At 40.1% G+C, this 14,785-nt stretch overlaps 1 protein-coding gene across 2 annotated transcripts in view; it reads right to left on the reverse strand.

Annotated features, from left to right (window-relative positions):
- The window catches only part of PLXNA2 (plexin A2), a 398,388-nt gene that overhangs the window by 122,761 nt on the left and 260,842 nt on the right, over nt 1–14,785 (reverse strand). For both annotated transcript variants that reach the window (XM_028734447.2, XM_028734448.2), the window contains exons 10-11: nt 9,029–9,229; nt 4,765–4,861 (exon numbers count right to left, since the gene is read on the reverse strand). In XM_028734447.2, the coding sequence (XP_028590280.2) occupies nt 4,765–4,861; nt 9,029–9,229 (298 nt within the window). The remainder of the gene's footprint in view (nt 1–4,764; nt 4,862–9,028; nt 9,230–14,785) is intronic.

Here is a 14,785-nt window from a genome sequence, read left to right on the forward strand (position 1 = left end):
CTGGGTACTAAAGTGCTTGGGGCTGGCAAAATGCAACCGAGCTACGAAACTGAAGCCATCTCTTTCAGCAGCTTATTTGGCTGGGTAGGCACTGAACCCTGGTCAAAGTGAAGGTAAGAGCTTACAACCAGCTGCTTTAGTCCCTGTCCATATCTCGATATATCTCTGGGTTCTCATAATAACAAAAAACAAAACAAAAACGAAATCCACATTTCCTACTCTTTAAACAAGGGCAGGAGTTAGGAACCTTTTTGTGTGTGTGTCAAGTACCACATTTTTTCAGGGGGTATCTGCCAGTAGTGGAAAGGGCCAGGACGAGTGGTGGATGGAAGTGAGACCAGAAGAGGACAGGGCACACCCTTCATTATATCTTTGTGCCCCCCTCCCATTTTCTTTCTGCTTGCCATCTTCTCAGAGCCACAGACTACCCACCTCTACTTTAAACATAAAACAATTTTCAGAGGGGTAGATATTTCAGCCTGTTGCAGCAAAAACAGCTAAGAGACTTGTGGCACCTTAAAGACGAACAATTCATTACAGCATAAGTTTATAAACTTTTTTGGACTATGAATATTTTAGTAGTTAATATGCCAGAATACTTGGGATTTTTTAAAATGTATGCATACACCATCCGTAAAAGGAAAGAATTCATAGCACAGAAGTCATATGGCAGAAATGAGAGAATGTTTTGATAATAAAATTAAAGCTACTAGGTAAATTTGCTTTGTAAAAAGGAGTAGGTCCATTATCACCTACTTCTCCAAATATCTTAATCACTTTCACACTGTCCAAACTACAACTTCAGTGTGTGTGTGTGTGTGTGTTAAGTCACTGTTGTTTCTATTTGCTGCTTTGGCATCATATTCTCTTGTTTGAGCAAGGGAGAATGAAGCATCCTGACTTTGAAAATGATCACCAGTGCAACTATTTTTGCCTAGGTAGACAGAACTAATTGTTCTATGCTTAAGAACAGTTTACGCTGATCCTTTACTGTTGGTTCCCCTGATACTTGGATATTCCAGCAGTAATTTAATACCAAACCAACTACTGGTAAAGTGTAAACCTAATAGTGATAGTGTGCCCAGATATAGTTAGAGGCAAACCACTAACATGAATGCAGCTTTGATACTTGCAATCTGAATTGAGGGATCAATCAAACTTTACTCATGACTCTGATTTTCAGGATTAGTAGGTTTTAGTTACGATACTAAACCTCTGTTTAAAGATGGGCATTCATATTATTGATTTTACTCTCTATCTCCCAATCTTTTACAAAACATTTTAATTTGGATATCCATGCTCCATATACAATATTCTGACACAGCTGAAGAGTCTTTGGCTCCCCCCCCGAACATTCAGAGCAATATCTTATATCTCAGATTGTTAAGGTTCGCTAGACTAAGGACATACAAACTGTGGATCAAGATCACTTTTGAAAAGATTGCTGAGTAAACTCCTCCTCCTTTTTGATTTAGTGGTTCCAGATACTAATATCTCCAGATATTAGTAAATAGTGCTAGCCAGCATGAAACTGAAAGCATAACTGAAGTACTTTGGGCAAGGTCAAGCAAGATTTGTACTTGCATACAAGAGTTTGGACAATGGGGACATATAAACCCTTCTCCTTCCTGTTGAACCTTTCTGCAGATGTTCTTAGATACTATTTCTTCCATGCTTGATTTGGACGACAGCCTTCAAAACCTCTTTGTTTAGTTTCCTCCACTGATTTCAACCAAGAAAGACTTCATTGAAAACAATGTCTCCATTCCCAGGGAGCCTGGCAAGACTCACAATATATCAGGTTCCACAGTAAACTTCAAAAGCATTTGAAAGCAAAATATAGCTCAGAGGGGAACAAATGGGAACCCATTTAATGGATGTCCTTGCTGCTGTAAAAACCAGATTCTTTAATGGGTATTCATTTCATGGACCAAGCCTGCTGTTTTCACAAGGCTTGTTTGGGTCATATAATAACTGACCCTGGCATCATGTGTATTTTTCTAGACACGTCACCTGTAGCAGCAGTTACCATTAAGCATCCTTCCTTCTTTAATGTGCAGAGTCAACCAACTAAGGCTGCCATCCTAGACCAATTTAGCTGACTCCTTTCAATCATCTTGAGTCACATATAATTATGTACTGAATGGGTCAATCCAATTGCTAACCCATGTTTGAAGTCTTAAAGTCTTTCAAATATGGATTGGTTCAGGATCTGAAGATGTGATGGGTCAATTATATCAAGTCTTCTTCTTTCCACAACGGGGATCTCATGCCTGAAATATTGTGTTTTGTGTGTGTGTGTGTGTCGTACCTTGGTTTTTGAACAGAATGCATTCCAGAAGTTTGTTCGACTTCCGAAACATTCAGAAACCATGGCACAGGAGCATCCTGCAGCCAATTGGAAGTCGCACTGGACATTCGGCTTCCAATGCAAAGTTCACAAACCGGAACTGCTATTTCCGGATTTGTGATGTTTGCGTTCCAAGTTGTTTGTGAATGAAACTGTTCGAAAACCAAGGTACAACTGTACCATAATCAAAAAAATCATGTCCTAATAGAAACTTATGCCAATTTTTTAAAAAAGGGGGGGCAAGTACTTTTCTTGTGAGTTCATCTGTCACTAGAAAGTGCTGTGAATCACTAGTTTGATTCATACCTTGGAGTTAGCACGTTGCTCCTTTGATCTTCCCTGGATCTTTTTGCTGCTGCACTGTGCTAAGCAATGTTTGGTTTGATTTAGCATGCCATCTGAACCAGGGCTTCATAACTGAAGCAGTAAACTTCCCCATGTCAGAAATCATGGTTTGACTATCAACTGAGCCCAAATAATCTGCAAAGTCTGGGCTTGGCTTGTAATAGATTTTCTGCCAGTTGGTTCTCCAACTGTTTTTGGACTACAACTCCCATTATCCCTAGCTAGCAGGACTTGTGGTCAGGGATGATGGGAATTGTAGTCCAAAAACAGCTGGAGACCTAAGTTTGGGAAACCCTGGACTAGGACACTCTTTCCCTCCAGAGTACACAGGAGTTGTAGTTCCCAATGCCTTCCAGTTGATAAATTCTGAAGGCATTATAAACCAAATCTCCTATGAATAGATTCCTGCAAAACGTGGACATTATGAGCAGTGATACCTTCTTCTAACAACCCTCAACGCTTCAGAAAACAGCAACTATTTGTCTCCAGCCTGACACCTTTATAATGTCAACATTAAGCAGAAGGGATTCTATGAGAGTTAGAATCAGAGCCATAGGAGGTTAAGGATGTCACACCTCAAGTGAGTCATAAAGGCTGGCAAATCTCATTTAACCCAACAGGTAGGTCATAAATAGTGCATACAGGGCAATAGATGGCAACATGGTATTGCAAAAAACAAGCATACAATCTTGTAAGCCTATTACCCTCAGACCTCTCCAACACTGATTGTAAAGCCTTATAACCCGCTTACATCCAGATGTCTCGAGGATTGAGCTTAGAGCTCAACTTATGTTCTATGGCAGGCTGAGAGATTCATTTTTTTCAGACTGTTAATGCCGGATTCACGCCTCCCCCTCCTCCAAGCCTTTAAGAAGAAATAATGTAAAAGGAATCTTAAGGCAGCTGCATATTTCCATCTCAGTTATGTTTATGCCAGTTTGGGCTTAAATGATAATCCTGATACCCTTCGTAATCAAGTTCCTCCTTGTTCCCTGAAAGCAGCCGGAGAGGCCCTGCCTTGCACTTAGGACATGGAATAGATTTTCCTTGGTTACTCTCAGACAACCTGCTTATTGAGCATTCATTCTGATTTGCACAGTTTGCAGGAAGGCTAGACGACATTGCAACAAGCAAGGGTTATTCCATACTTTCCAGTGCACTTTCCATTGCACTTTCCATTGCACTGTGGGGAGGTCAATTTGTTCTGCAAGAGCATCAAATCATCTTTAATTGGGCAACCTCCAACAGCAGGTATGTGATTGACTCCCACCTGAAAATAGCGACCATGTGGAACATGGGGAATTCATAGGATGACTTGCCTATTGTTCACTGGGGCAGTAACAAAAGCCTTTTTGTTTTTTGGAATTCTAACAGTATGGATAACATTTGCACTATGGGCCTTGGAGGCTTTATGTATTTTTGGTGTTTTTTTAATATTTGTAGTTTAGGGTGTAATATCGTATACAGCTTTGAACAGCAGAAAATTGTTTCCTATAAATTATCTGAAATATATATTTACATAAAGTCTGTGTAGTTCTTAATCTATTTTCCCTCTCACCACTGAAATGTGGCACACACTCATCCCATTTGGATTGTTTCAAGCAATGACATAAAAATTTCCCGCAGCAAATTTACAGTCATCCTTGGAGAGGTCTAAGGATAAGAGAATTATAATGCTTATCTATATATCTATATATCTATATATCTATATATCTATATATCTATATATCTATATATCTATATATCTATATATCTATATATCTATATATCTATATATCTATATCTATATATATAGATAGATATATATAGATAGATATAGATATAGATAGATATATAGATAGATATAGATATAGATAGATATGATCTTGCACACCCACCCCCTTTGTCAAGAGTCTGGTCTTCCAGAATTTAAGAAATGACAAATATAACCATATTGCTCTAGCGAAACAGGATTTATTTTAAAGCATCAAATGATCTGAATTGGATGAAAATAAAATTTCAAAAATTCCCACAATACATATTAATGAAAATGAAAATATATCAAAATAAACTAAGAATATATTATTTACCTTTCAAATCCTCTGGGTTGTCAATAATGAAGTTTCCATTCCAAACCACAGCAAAATCTACTGCTAAGTTACTTATGTCCATTCCATCATAGAGATACTAAGGAACAAAGAAATGAAATACATATATGAAGGCTTTGTGTGAAAATAAAAGGAAGAGCCATTAGAATGGACAAATATTGTTTAGAGATTTTTGACAATACATGACTTAGGAATGGGTGGCAGGAGTTGAATTGCAACATATATTTCCATTATCTGCATGGAGAGACACTTCTGCTTGCCATAGAGGCATAATTAAATCAGCTGATGGGCCCAGAGAGAGGTAATAGATTAATTATCCAATTCATGCAGACTGTTCTCACCACTCAGCCCTTGGTTTGCCAATAAAGCCCCATCACCAAGAATTAATGAAATGAAAAAGAGAATCCTACACTCCTTTAGGAGGCCACATTAGGCTCTACTATATGCAAACATGCCAGAGTATTTTATGGAACTTACTTGGAAAATATATTCTAATTGGCATTGGCATAGCGATGCTTTAGGCAGTACAAAGGAAAATACATATGACCATAGTTTTAGGAAAAGTTTTCATCCAAAGGTCAGTGGCTCAAAGCTTGTTGGGTTGATAAGAACTGCAGTCTTCTCTCTTCTTCAACTACCACCACCATATATACTGTTAGATAATCACGCAAATGCTTGTTATCACCAGCTCTGCTTCAAAACATCACCGCTTTCAGCTTTCACCCTTAAAAACTCTCTATTCTAAACTCTGAAAACCAATCTTTCCATCTTTCTGCAACAAAAAGCAAATTTGGGCTGAATTTCAACCCATCACCACAGTTTACAACAATACTAATAGCAAACTCATTTTCTGAGTGCTGATCCTTATGTATTTAAGTGGCACTATCCATGAAGTAGAGGAAGGTTATCAGCAGGCTCAGGAGAATCCTGAGGTTGGCAGAAGAAAAGAATGAAAAACTTTGGGGGGAAACCTTAAGGTATCACAAAACCAAAGCAAAACAGCCCAATGAAAACCAACCATGCTCAGTGTCCATAAAATGCTGAGTGGCTGTTGGAGGAGGTAGGAAGGAAACCTGATGAGGGGAGGATTGCAATGGAGCATCATAAAAGACGGGATGGCTAGCTGGCTGGAGCTCCGGCCAAGAGCATTCCATGCGGCAAAATTTGTTGTGTAGGGTTGCCGTATTTCAAAAAGTGAAAATCTGAACACAAACATTGTTGAGCTTTATTTTTTTTTTAATTTTGAGCTATTTTTAAAGGGAAAATGACACTGCTGACATGGGTTGGCAGACATCAAGATTTTCCCGGACATTTCCCCAATTTCTGCCCAGACAATGCTTTTGACTGCAGTATTTGTGTTATGTCTGGGAAACTCCAGACATATGGCAACCCTATAATGTTGCGGGCCCCATTTTTCAAGAAAAGTAATGGCTTTCAAGAGCTGAAATTCTCATGCCTAACCGATAGAGGACTAGGATCGGGGCTGTCCAATGCCTCTACAGGTTGCCTGTGTGGAAGAACAAAATCTATAATTCAGCTAGCCTGTCCTTCCCTTCCCCTTTCAAAAAAAAGTCTATGCCTCAAATTACGTTTTTCAATGAGAAGGTTAGGCTCATTATCTAGAAAAAGCTGTGCATTTTGTAATATGTTCACAATGAAGCAAGTGTCTCTTTGATTTTACAGACACGGTACTTTTGAACTGCACAGTTAGGGCCAAAAATGCCACAGGGAAAAGGAGCCCCAGGCCAGGAAAAAGCAGCAGTACCATCCATGGCAGAAGTCAAAAAGTATGAACAGTAAGCGTGTAAGTAGACTTTTCCTCCCCTCTCCTGTTCTTTGTGACTCCCAGAGAGCACTACAAGAGTCCAGTCTTAGCACACAGATCTGACTGCCTCTGCAATTAAAGTGGCATTCTAAGCCACTTTAAGCAGGCAAGTGAGACACAGCCATCCAGCTTGCTGCTGTAGGTGCCACAAAGCCTACTCCCTTTTAACTTGAGGGAGTAGTAGTTCTGTACAATTTCACAGCACAGGTACCAACTACTGGCTGCAGTGAAAAAGATGTGAGCCTGCTCATCCTATGTAATGTTCTATAAGCGTTCAGTTTCCTTACCTGAAAGTAATATAGGAAAGACATAGCATTTGTAGAAATCGTATATGTGAGTGGGATTTGAGCACTTACAACAATATAAAGGAACCAGCTGGATTAGTCCCACGTTTGTTTGTCTGTTTGTTTGCTTTTGAAGGCTGCAAAGTTGTTTTTCTGGGCCACAGTGACGGCAGTTTTTACGGGACTTGGGAATGCAATAAAGGCTAATTGCCCTGACTGGTGTGATTGATTCCAACATTATTCTTGTCAGCTTGGACACTCCTGTGGGACAAAGAACTCCCGTTTCGCAGCAAGAAGCATTGCAGCCACCTCCTTGACTATGCTTATTTAAGGGAGGCTGTTTTATCTTCCTTCCCTCTCCTCATCCCAGTTCCTTCTTTCTCTTCTCCCAGCAACAGGCAGCTTTCCAGTATTACACATTCTATCAAGCTACTGCAGCTTGGAATTTGACAGCTCCCTGATAAGAGGCCTGCAATTCTCTTTATCTCTCCTGTGTGAATTAGCTTTGCCTTAACACCTTTGTCACATCCCCGCCCCAGCTCCCCCTTTCCTGACCCCCCACAGTCACAGACGGGGAAGCTGACAGATAAAAGATCTTCTCTGGGGCCAGGATTCTAATTAAACACCTCACTTGCCTGTAGCACATTCCCGTCTGGAATTCAGGATTAGCTTAACCCCTGGTTCTTTTGTTTCATCTCCCAGAATAATGCTTCCCAATGCCTTTTATTCTACCATCTACATTTTCCTCATTTGTAGCTTTGCCTCATTTGTAGCTTTGCCTTCTAGGGTGGCAGCCTCTTCAGTACCTTGAACATGAGTAAACATACGTGAGCAAGATATTCCTGCAGTTATCAAGCACCATAAAAGAAATTTCTCATTTCCAAAAGAGATTCTAAGTGTGCTCTATTCAAAGGGATTGGACAGAAAGGCTAGCATTGTGCTGTGTAACAGCCTGCTGTGGCATTAAGGAATGGGCAGTCATGATGAATGGATGCAAGCGGTAAATGCTCCATGCATGGTGCTTTGTATAAGCACTCCCGGGAGATCTCTTAGTTTCTAAATATTTGTCTAATTGTCAGGCAAAAAAAGAAAGAAAAGAAAATTCCTTCCAAATAACAGGTTTTTACTATTACAGCAGACCTAGCTTCAAAACCTGAACTATATCTGTACCCCAGACCCTTTCAAGAGGACAGTGGGAAGGATGAAAAAGTCTTGGGGGCAAGTTTCCCTAGTGAATGAATATAATAATATAATAATAATTTATTATTTATACCCCGCCCATCTGGCTGGGCTTCCCCAGTCACTCTGGGCGGCTTCCAACAAAATATTAAAATACAGTAATGCATTAAACATTAACAGCACTATTCTGATGTAATCTATGAAGTTTCTTCATATAGTTTATTGATTGTTGAAATAATGTTGAAACTGAGGACACAGCCTCTGTATATACATATATGTTTTACAATGTATCAGTGTCAGATTTATCAACATATAAATTCAGAATAACCTGGTGACAGGAATGCCAGCTTGGCCCCACTACCGTGGGTGCCTGGGGCCATGGATGCCATGCAGTGTGCATGTCCCTGGCACCAAAATTTGTGGGTGCCCAGCCCCAGGGAGTTGGCACCTATGCCTAGTGTGCGGAAGCCGCTCAACAAGCTACAGGGATCATGAGTTAAACAGCCAAGTGATGGGATGGTAAGTATCACTCATTTATTCAATTAAAGCAACTCAGACTAATAAGATCACTGAAGGGTCACTGTGTGCTAGAAGCCAAATCCTGTAATACCATATAACTCAGGAGCTAAACGCTAGGGTAGGAAGCCTGTAGAAACCTAGTTTTCAGTGCTCCCCTAGCAGAGGGAGACTTTTTAGTTCTCCCAGGCAATTGGGAATTAGTTGGACATTTTTGCTGCTGCTTTTCTGTTGTTTTAAACTACTACCTTCTACTCTTTTGATTTTATATTCTACTTCCCATCTTAAAAAAAATTCTGTAAAGCCACTTTGTACTGTTTTTTTTTTTTGAAAGGGAGGCTAGAAATATTGCAAATAAATAAATCCCCAACTCCTTTTATGCACAACCTTTTCTATTCCAGCTATTCCTTTTTTATTATTCCTCATCTCCCAATCAACTTACAGAACTATTCTGGCACTGGACACTTGAACTGTTGAAGCGCAGAGCAGGCACCCGATAGACTACCCCTTGGATGTTGAGGACACACTCATAGCCACGCTGGCCGGACTGAGGCTGAGGTAAATTTCTAGCCTTCAGGGTGATGGGCTTCACTTCACCAACAGGGATCAAAATCTCTTCTGTACGGAACAGCTGTGGGCAATCCTGGAAAACATATTTGAAAACAGCAATGTATTAGGCAACTGCGGGCACATGGTACTCTGAATACAGTTGTTTCCTGAAGACACACGTGGACTCTGGGGAATTGCATATCAATAATGTAAATGCAGATACAATTATGGTTCGGCTATTTCCCAGAAATCTGTTGTAGATACAAAACATAAATAAGGGATGAGGAACCTCAGGTGGAGGGGACAAATGTGGCTTTCTCTAGGCCACCCCCTCACCAGCCTTGCTTTACACCCTTCTTTTTTCGCCTGGTTGGAACATAGCTTGAATGTCTTCCTGGCCTAGATGGGTGATACAGGGAGATGTGTGAGTTTGAAGAAAGCAGCCTACTATACAATGGTAGAATTCACTTTTGTTGTTCTGCCTATTTTCACCTCCAGCCCCACTCACCATGGACATTGAATCCTGGAAGGTTTCCCAGAAAAAAATGCAGCCTTTGAGCTGAAAAATGATTGCAACAAGGGTTAAGCTTAAAACTTTGACTTTAAATTCAAGGATTCTGAGGGGAGGTGGTGGGAGGGAAGACAGTTCACAAAAAATTTTTTTCACTGCCGTGTCTTTTGTGGTCTTAACAGTACAGGCAAAGGCCTGTCCAGTAGAACACAGAGAAAGTGATAGCAGGAAGCATGGACTTTATTCTGATCCCAAAATATCTTCATCTAGTCATTTGCTAGTCATCTAGTCTTTTCAGGGCCTGCAGGGGTAAAATGGCAGCTATCGGGACTCTTGGTATCACCACTGCAGCCAGTGATAAATTCACTTCACCCTCTTTCATGCCACTCTCCTAGCCACGCCATGACCAAAATCCTGCTCCCAATAGTGTAGCATACAAAGGCATTGGGAGAGGCATTTTGGCTCAGCTGTAATTGTAACTGGAGCAGGTGGAAGAATTACATTAAAAAAACAAACAAACAAACAAATTCCTTCCAGTAGCACCTTAAAGACCAACTAAGTTAGTTCTTGGTATGAGCTTTCGTGTGCATGCACACTTCTTCAGATACTTCTTCAGGTATCTGAAGAAGTGTGCATGCACACGAAAGCTCATACCAAGAACTAACTTAGTTGGTCTTTAAGGTGCTACTGGAAGGAATTTTTTTTGTTTTGACTATGGCAGACCAACACGGCTACCTATCTGTAATTAAAAAAACAAAAAACCCAAGAGAGATAGAAGGCATTTTTTAAAATGAAAACATCCATTTCAGCTAAAAACTTTGGATTATTTTCATACTTTTCCTTTGTAATATTTTTGCCAGCCTTTGCTTTCTAGCAACTGAAATATAAAGGAAACCCAGGGTTCTTTTGTTCGGTAAAATCAAATATCTAAATAAAGTTAATAGCCACAGGTACTTAGAATGAAGGGTATTCATTTTGAAATGCACAAAAGGAAATAACTAAATCTTGCTGGGAACAGGGTTCTTCTAGCTGAGACGAATCTTTGACCTGATCCAGAAGGGCTCTTACATTTTTACCTATATGACAGCAGCAGGGAATCTTTGATCAGCCGAAAGGCCACAATCCCTCATAGGTAACCTTCTGGCGCTCTCGTCCCAGTAGTGGACAAGGCCAGGGGCAAAAAGCAGACACAGCAATGGGTGTGTCTCCTACTTTGTATAGTCAGCCACAGTCTAGCTATGAAAAAAAACAAAGGTTATACACGCAAACAGACAACCATGTATGCATCTTTCTTCCAGAAAAGCAAGAGGTGTTCAAAGACACATTCCAACTAAGTTAAGAGCACTCGAGGAGGGCATGGATGAGGGTTGGTGAAGGTCTTAGGAGATTCCTGAGGGCATTTAGTACAGCACCCTGTTTTAAACAGAGGTCAGCTAGAGGCTTTTGAGAAACCTATAAAAGGTAACAAGCTCTGTCCCCTCATACAACTCATATTCAGGAATATCACTTTTGCCCTTGTGAAGAACAAATTTCTCTATAGCAACCACCCACATCTATCCTTTTTTAAATGGTCTTGTGAATTTAAGCCCAAACTCTTCTGGGGCAATATCTCTTGATGCCCTAGAACAACTTCTTATTAAGCATGGGAATAAACAAACCAGCCTGTCAACACAGAAAACATCTCTGATTTAGACAGACAACTTATCAATCAGATAGCTAGGAAGGAATACAGCTCCTGGAAGATGATTTAGTGAATAAAATTTATGAGCAACAGACAAGTCAAAACTCCCCATTTGCTTTCTCAACCAAATTGGAGCTGCTCTAAAAATGACTGCCCCTTGAAAAGAAATCAGGAAAACAGTTTCAAAGGGTCTTTTTCAAATAAGGATTTTTTCTATTTAGTGCTTAAACAAGTAGGGCTTTTCAAACTGACAAATATAAACTTTTGACAAATATGTTGGCTTAGTATATTAATCTTCTTTGAGAACTTCCTTTTTGATTTGTAATAATTTGTTTCATTTGTCTGGCTTCACAAACAAGAACGCTAAAATATATAATTCATAGCACTCACAACTTTCAAAATAAATCACTCATCCAGTTACATACTGTGCCCTGAAGCATGATTTGTTAACAGCAAATGACAACACTTATATTTGCTAATTATGAAATGGAAAATTTGGGCTTCCAACATAACCATTTATGTAATACTCTGTTTCCTGGTGTCACAATCTTTTTCCATTAAGAAACTTTTTTCCCCTCTTCAAATTAAACATTAAGGAGTTTGAGCTCAACCACAGAGAAGGAGAGAAATCTCTCCACTCACATTGTGCATGGCTTGTAAAAAAAGGGGTCACAAGACACTGGAAACAGCATAAGTGTGTTTCTTCTTCCTGTGCTGTCCATGTCTCACCTTGACTCTGTCCTCTTTTGGCCATTCCACTAATGAATTTTCACTAGTGCCATTGTGTGTCTGCACTAGCTCCATACTTTAAAGCGATAAAATATCAAACATTAAAAACTTCCCTAAACAGGGCTGCCTTCAGATGTCTTCTAAAAGTCAGACATCTAAAAGCCTTGACATCTGATGGGAGGGCATTCCACAGAGCAGGTGCCACCATTGATAAGGTCCTCTGCCTGGTTCCCTGAAGCGTCACTTCTCACAGTGAGGGAACCGCTAGAAGGCCCTTGGAGCTGGACCTCAGTGTCCGGGCTGAACGATGGGGGTGGAGATGCTTCTTCATATATATTTTGCATAAATAAGGTCCCAGGCTCAATTCCCAGCATCTCCAGGTAGGGCTGGAAACATCTACTGCCTGAAATCCCAGAAAGCTGAGGGGAGGTCAGTGCAGCTAATATTGAACTATATGGAGCAGTGGCTGATTCAGTATAAAGCACGTGTCTGTGTTCTCGTGACCTCATTTACTAAAGATTCAAACTTTTTGACTAGCTCAGGTGTGGATAAACGGGAAACAGATGCTTTCCTCTTTGGGAAAGCCAGAAGCTTTGTCCTGCTGCTTCATAAACTTTTTATTGGACCTCTGGTATATATTTTATTTTGTTTTTTCAAGAGGGATTTTGGGCAGATTAGTAGTAAGAAATAATTTTCAAATCCAGTTGGGGGGAAAACCACGTTGTCGCCAGGGGGGAAATGACCTTACTTTCAAGGCAGTGACTTTATGAACTGAAAGAAAATGTTTATGACTCAAAGCATCTATGCTGAGTTCCCTCAGCCATGCTTCTGAAGCAGCTCATCTTACACAGGTGGAGAAGTACGACCCAGATCTACCATTTACCTTTCCTAGGGTACTGCTGAAATCATGCTCACTGCTCACCATTACAAATAGAGATATTCTTAAGGAAGTCAAAGGATTAAAATAATTTTAGATATAGTTGACACAATCAAGTTATTTGTGGATTTTTATCAGTGTTAGGGTGCACCCTCTCTTGGAGGCTTTCTCCTCATTTCACAAATATTCAGTGCCTCTAATCTGTCACTAGGTGTCACTATAATGTTGTTTGCACAGCTAACAGAACCAAAGCAGCATCTAGTAAGTAAACATTAACTCATGCAGCAGACTAAGAGATGCTCTGTAAATATAGCCCTTATTTTATATCTTAAGGAAAATAGTTTCATGGGGCTTCTTGGTACCCATTTTATACAAATCAGTAACCATGGCAGGGAACACATGCAAAGGAATTTTCAATGTACGTGATCAAACCTCACATGTGATACTGATGACAGTAACATATATACAACCATTTGCTTTTAAAAAATTTATTTTGGTTGCAACACTTTAATAATGTCGAAAGCAGACAGAAGCTATGTGACTTACATTAGTGGATGGCATGGTGGGGGAGCACTGCTCTTCTGATCCCTGGTTGGTTATGTTACTGCCGTTTACTGGGAGGCATATGGAAAGGGTTATGAAGTCATGGTGCAAACACACCAGCAGGAGCACCAGATTAGCTCCTGTGGTGCATTTGCACCATGCTGACTATCCTACCCTATCCTAACTGACTGGAGTTCAGATGAGCAGCAACACCTGACCCCGCTGTCCATTACTTGTGACAAAATTCACATCCTAGCTATCAATCTTACTTCCCCAGTTATCCTGTCAACTGCAAAGTTCCATCCTAGCTGCACATACAATAGAGGGAGTCACTCTTGGTGGTAATGTCTGTATGAGCCTCATAACCAACCACCACTTTTGAAGATAGGCCCAGGCTCTCCTTGTATTACATGCCTGACGATGACCACGTCCGAATTCTCCACCTCCTGGGCCCAGATTGCAATTTTGTCTCACTTGGTTGGTGACTGCTCCACAGTCGTCTTCACTGTAGACAGTGGAAGCATTTTAAGAACATGACAATGTGATATTGTGACACGGTGACCAAAGACACTGTGGTGTGGCTGTCAATGTTGCTGTATTCTCTAGTTTCCAGTGACACTGTTGTCTTTTCTGCTTTGTTGATAAGAGTTCAAATTATAATTGTACTACAAAAGCAGGACCTATATACCAGAAAAGTGGAACCATGAGGGATTCTTGAAATTGACACATTTCAAAATAAAAATAAAAAATGCTATCCGAAAGACTGCAGATGAAGACAAAGGAAAGATAGAAACAGACTTCAGTACTAATCGGCTATCATGCACTTTTGTTGGTGGTGCTAGTCTACTGCCAGCATTGATTTTATTTCATTCATTTTGTTTTTAAGACTGCGGTCCTCAAAACATCATGAGATGAGATAGGCACCAAAATTACAGGTGTATAATTATGGTCTTTTCAAGATTCAAAACATGACATTTAAGATGATCTGCTGTTTTGTTGAAATATAACAACGATTGTAATATAAAAACCCTGTAGGCAAGTCATTGTATAGCCTCAGAGTTTACGTCTTGAAAAAGAACTCTGTTATATGGCCCACTATTCTCCAGGATTAGTCTTTCAATAGATCTGAAGCGTGCCGGGAAAACAGCTTTTTCCTATGGCAAAGTGTGTGACAGTTCCCTTTCCTTTTCACCCTCAAACCAAATCTGTTGACTGTAGGGTTAGAAATGCTGCTGGCAAAAAGGATTTCTATTATTGTTACATACAAGGAGGCTATAATGGAGTTTTTCTCGTAGCAAAGGTTTCATTG

This window comes from Podarcis muralis, chromosome 5 (assembly GCF_964188315.1).
Source record: "Podarcis muralis chromosome 5, rPodMur119.hap1.1, whole genome shotgun sequence".
NCBI classification, from domain to species: Eukaryota; Metazoa; Chordata; class Lepidosauria; order Squamata; family Lacertidae; genus Podarcis; species Podarcis muralis.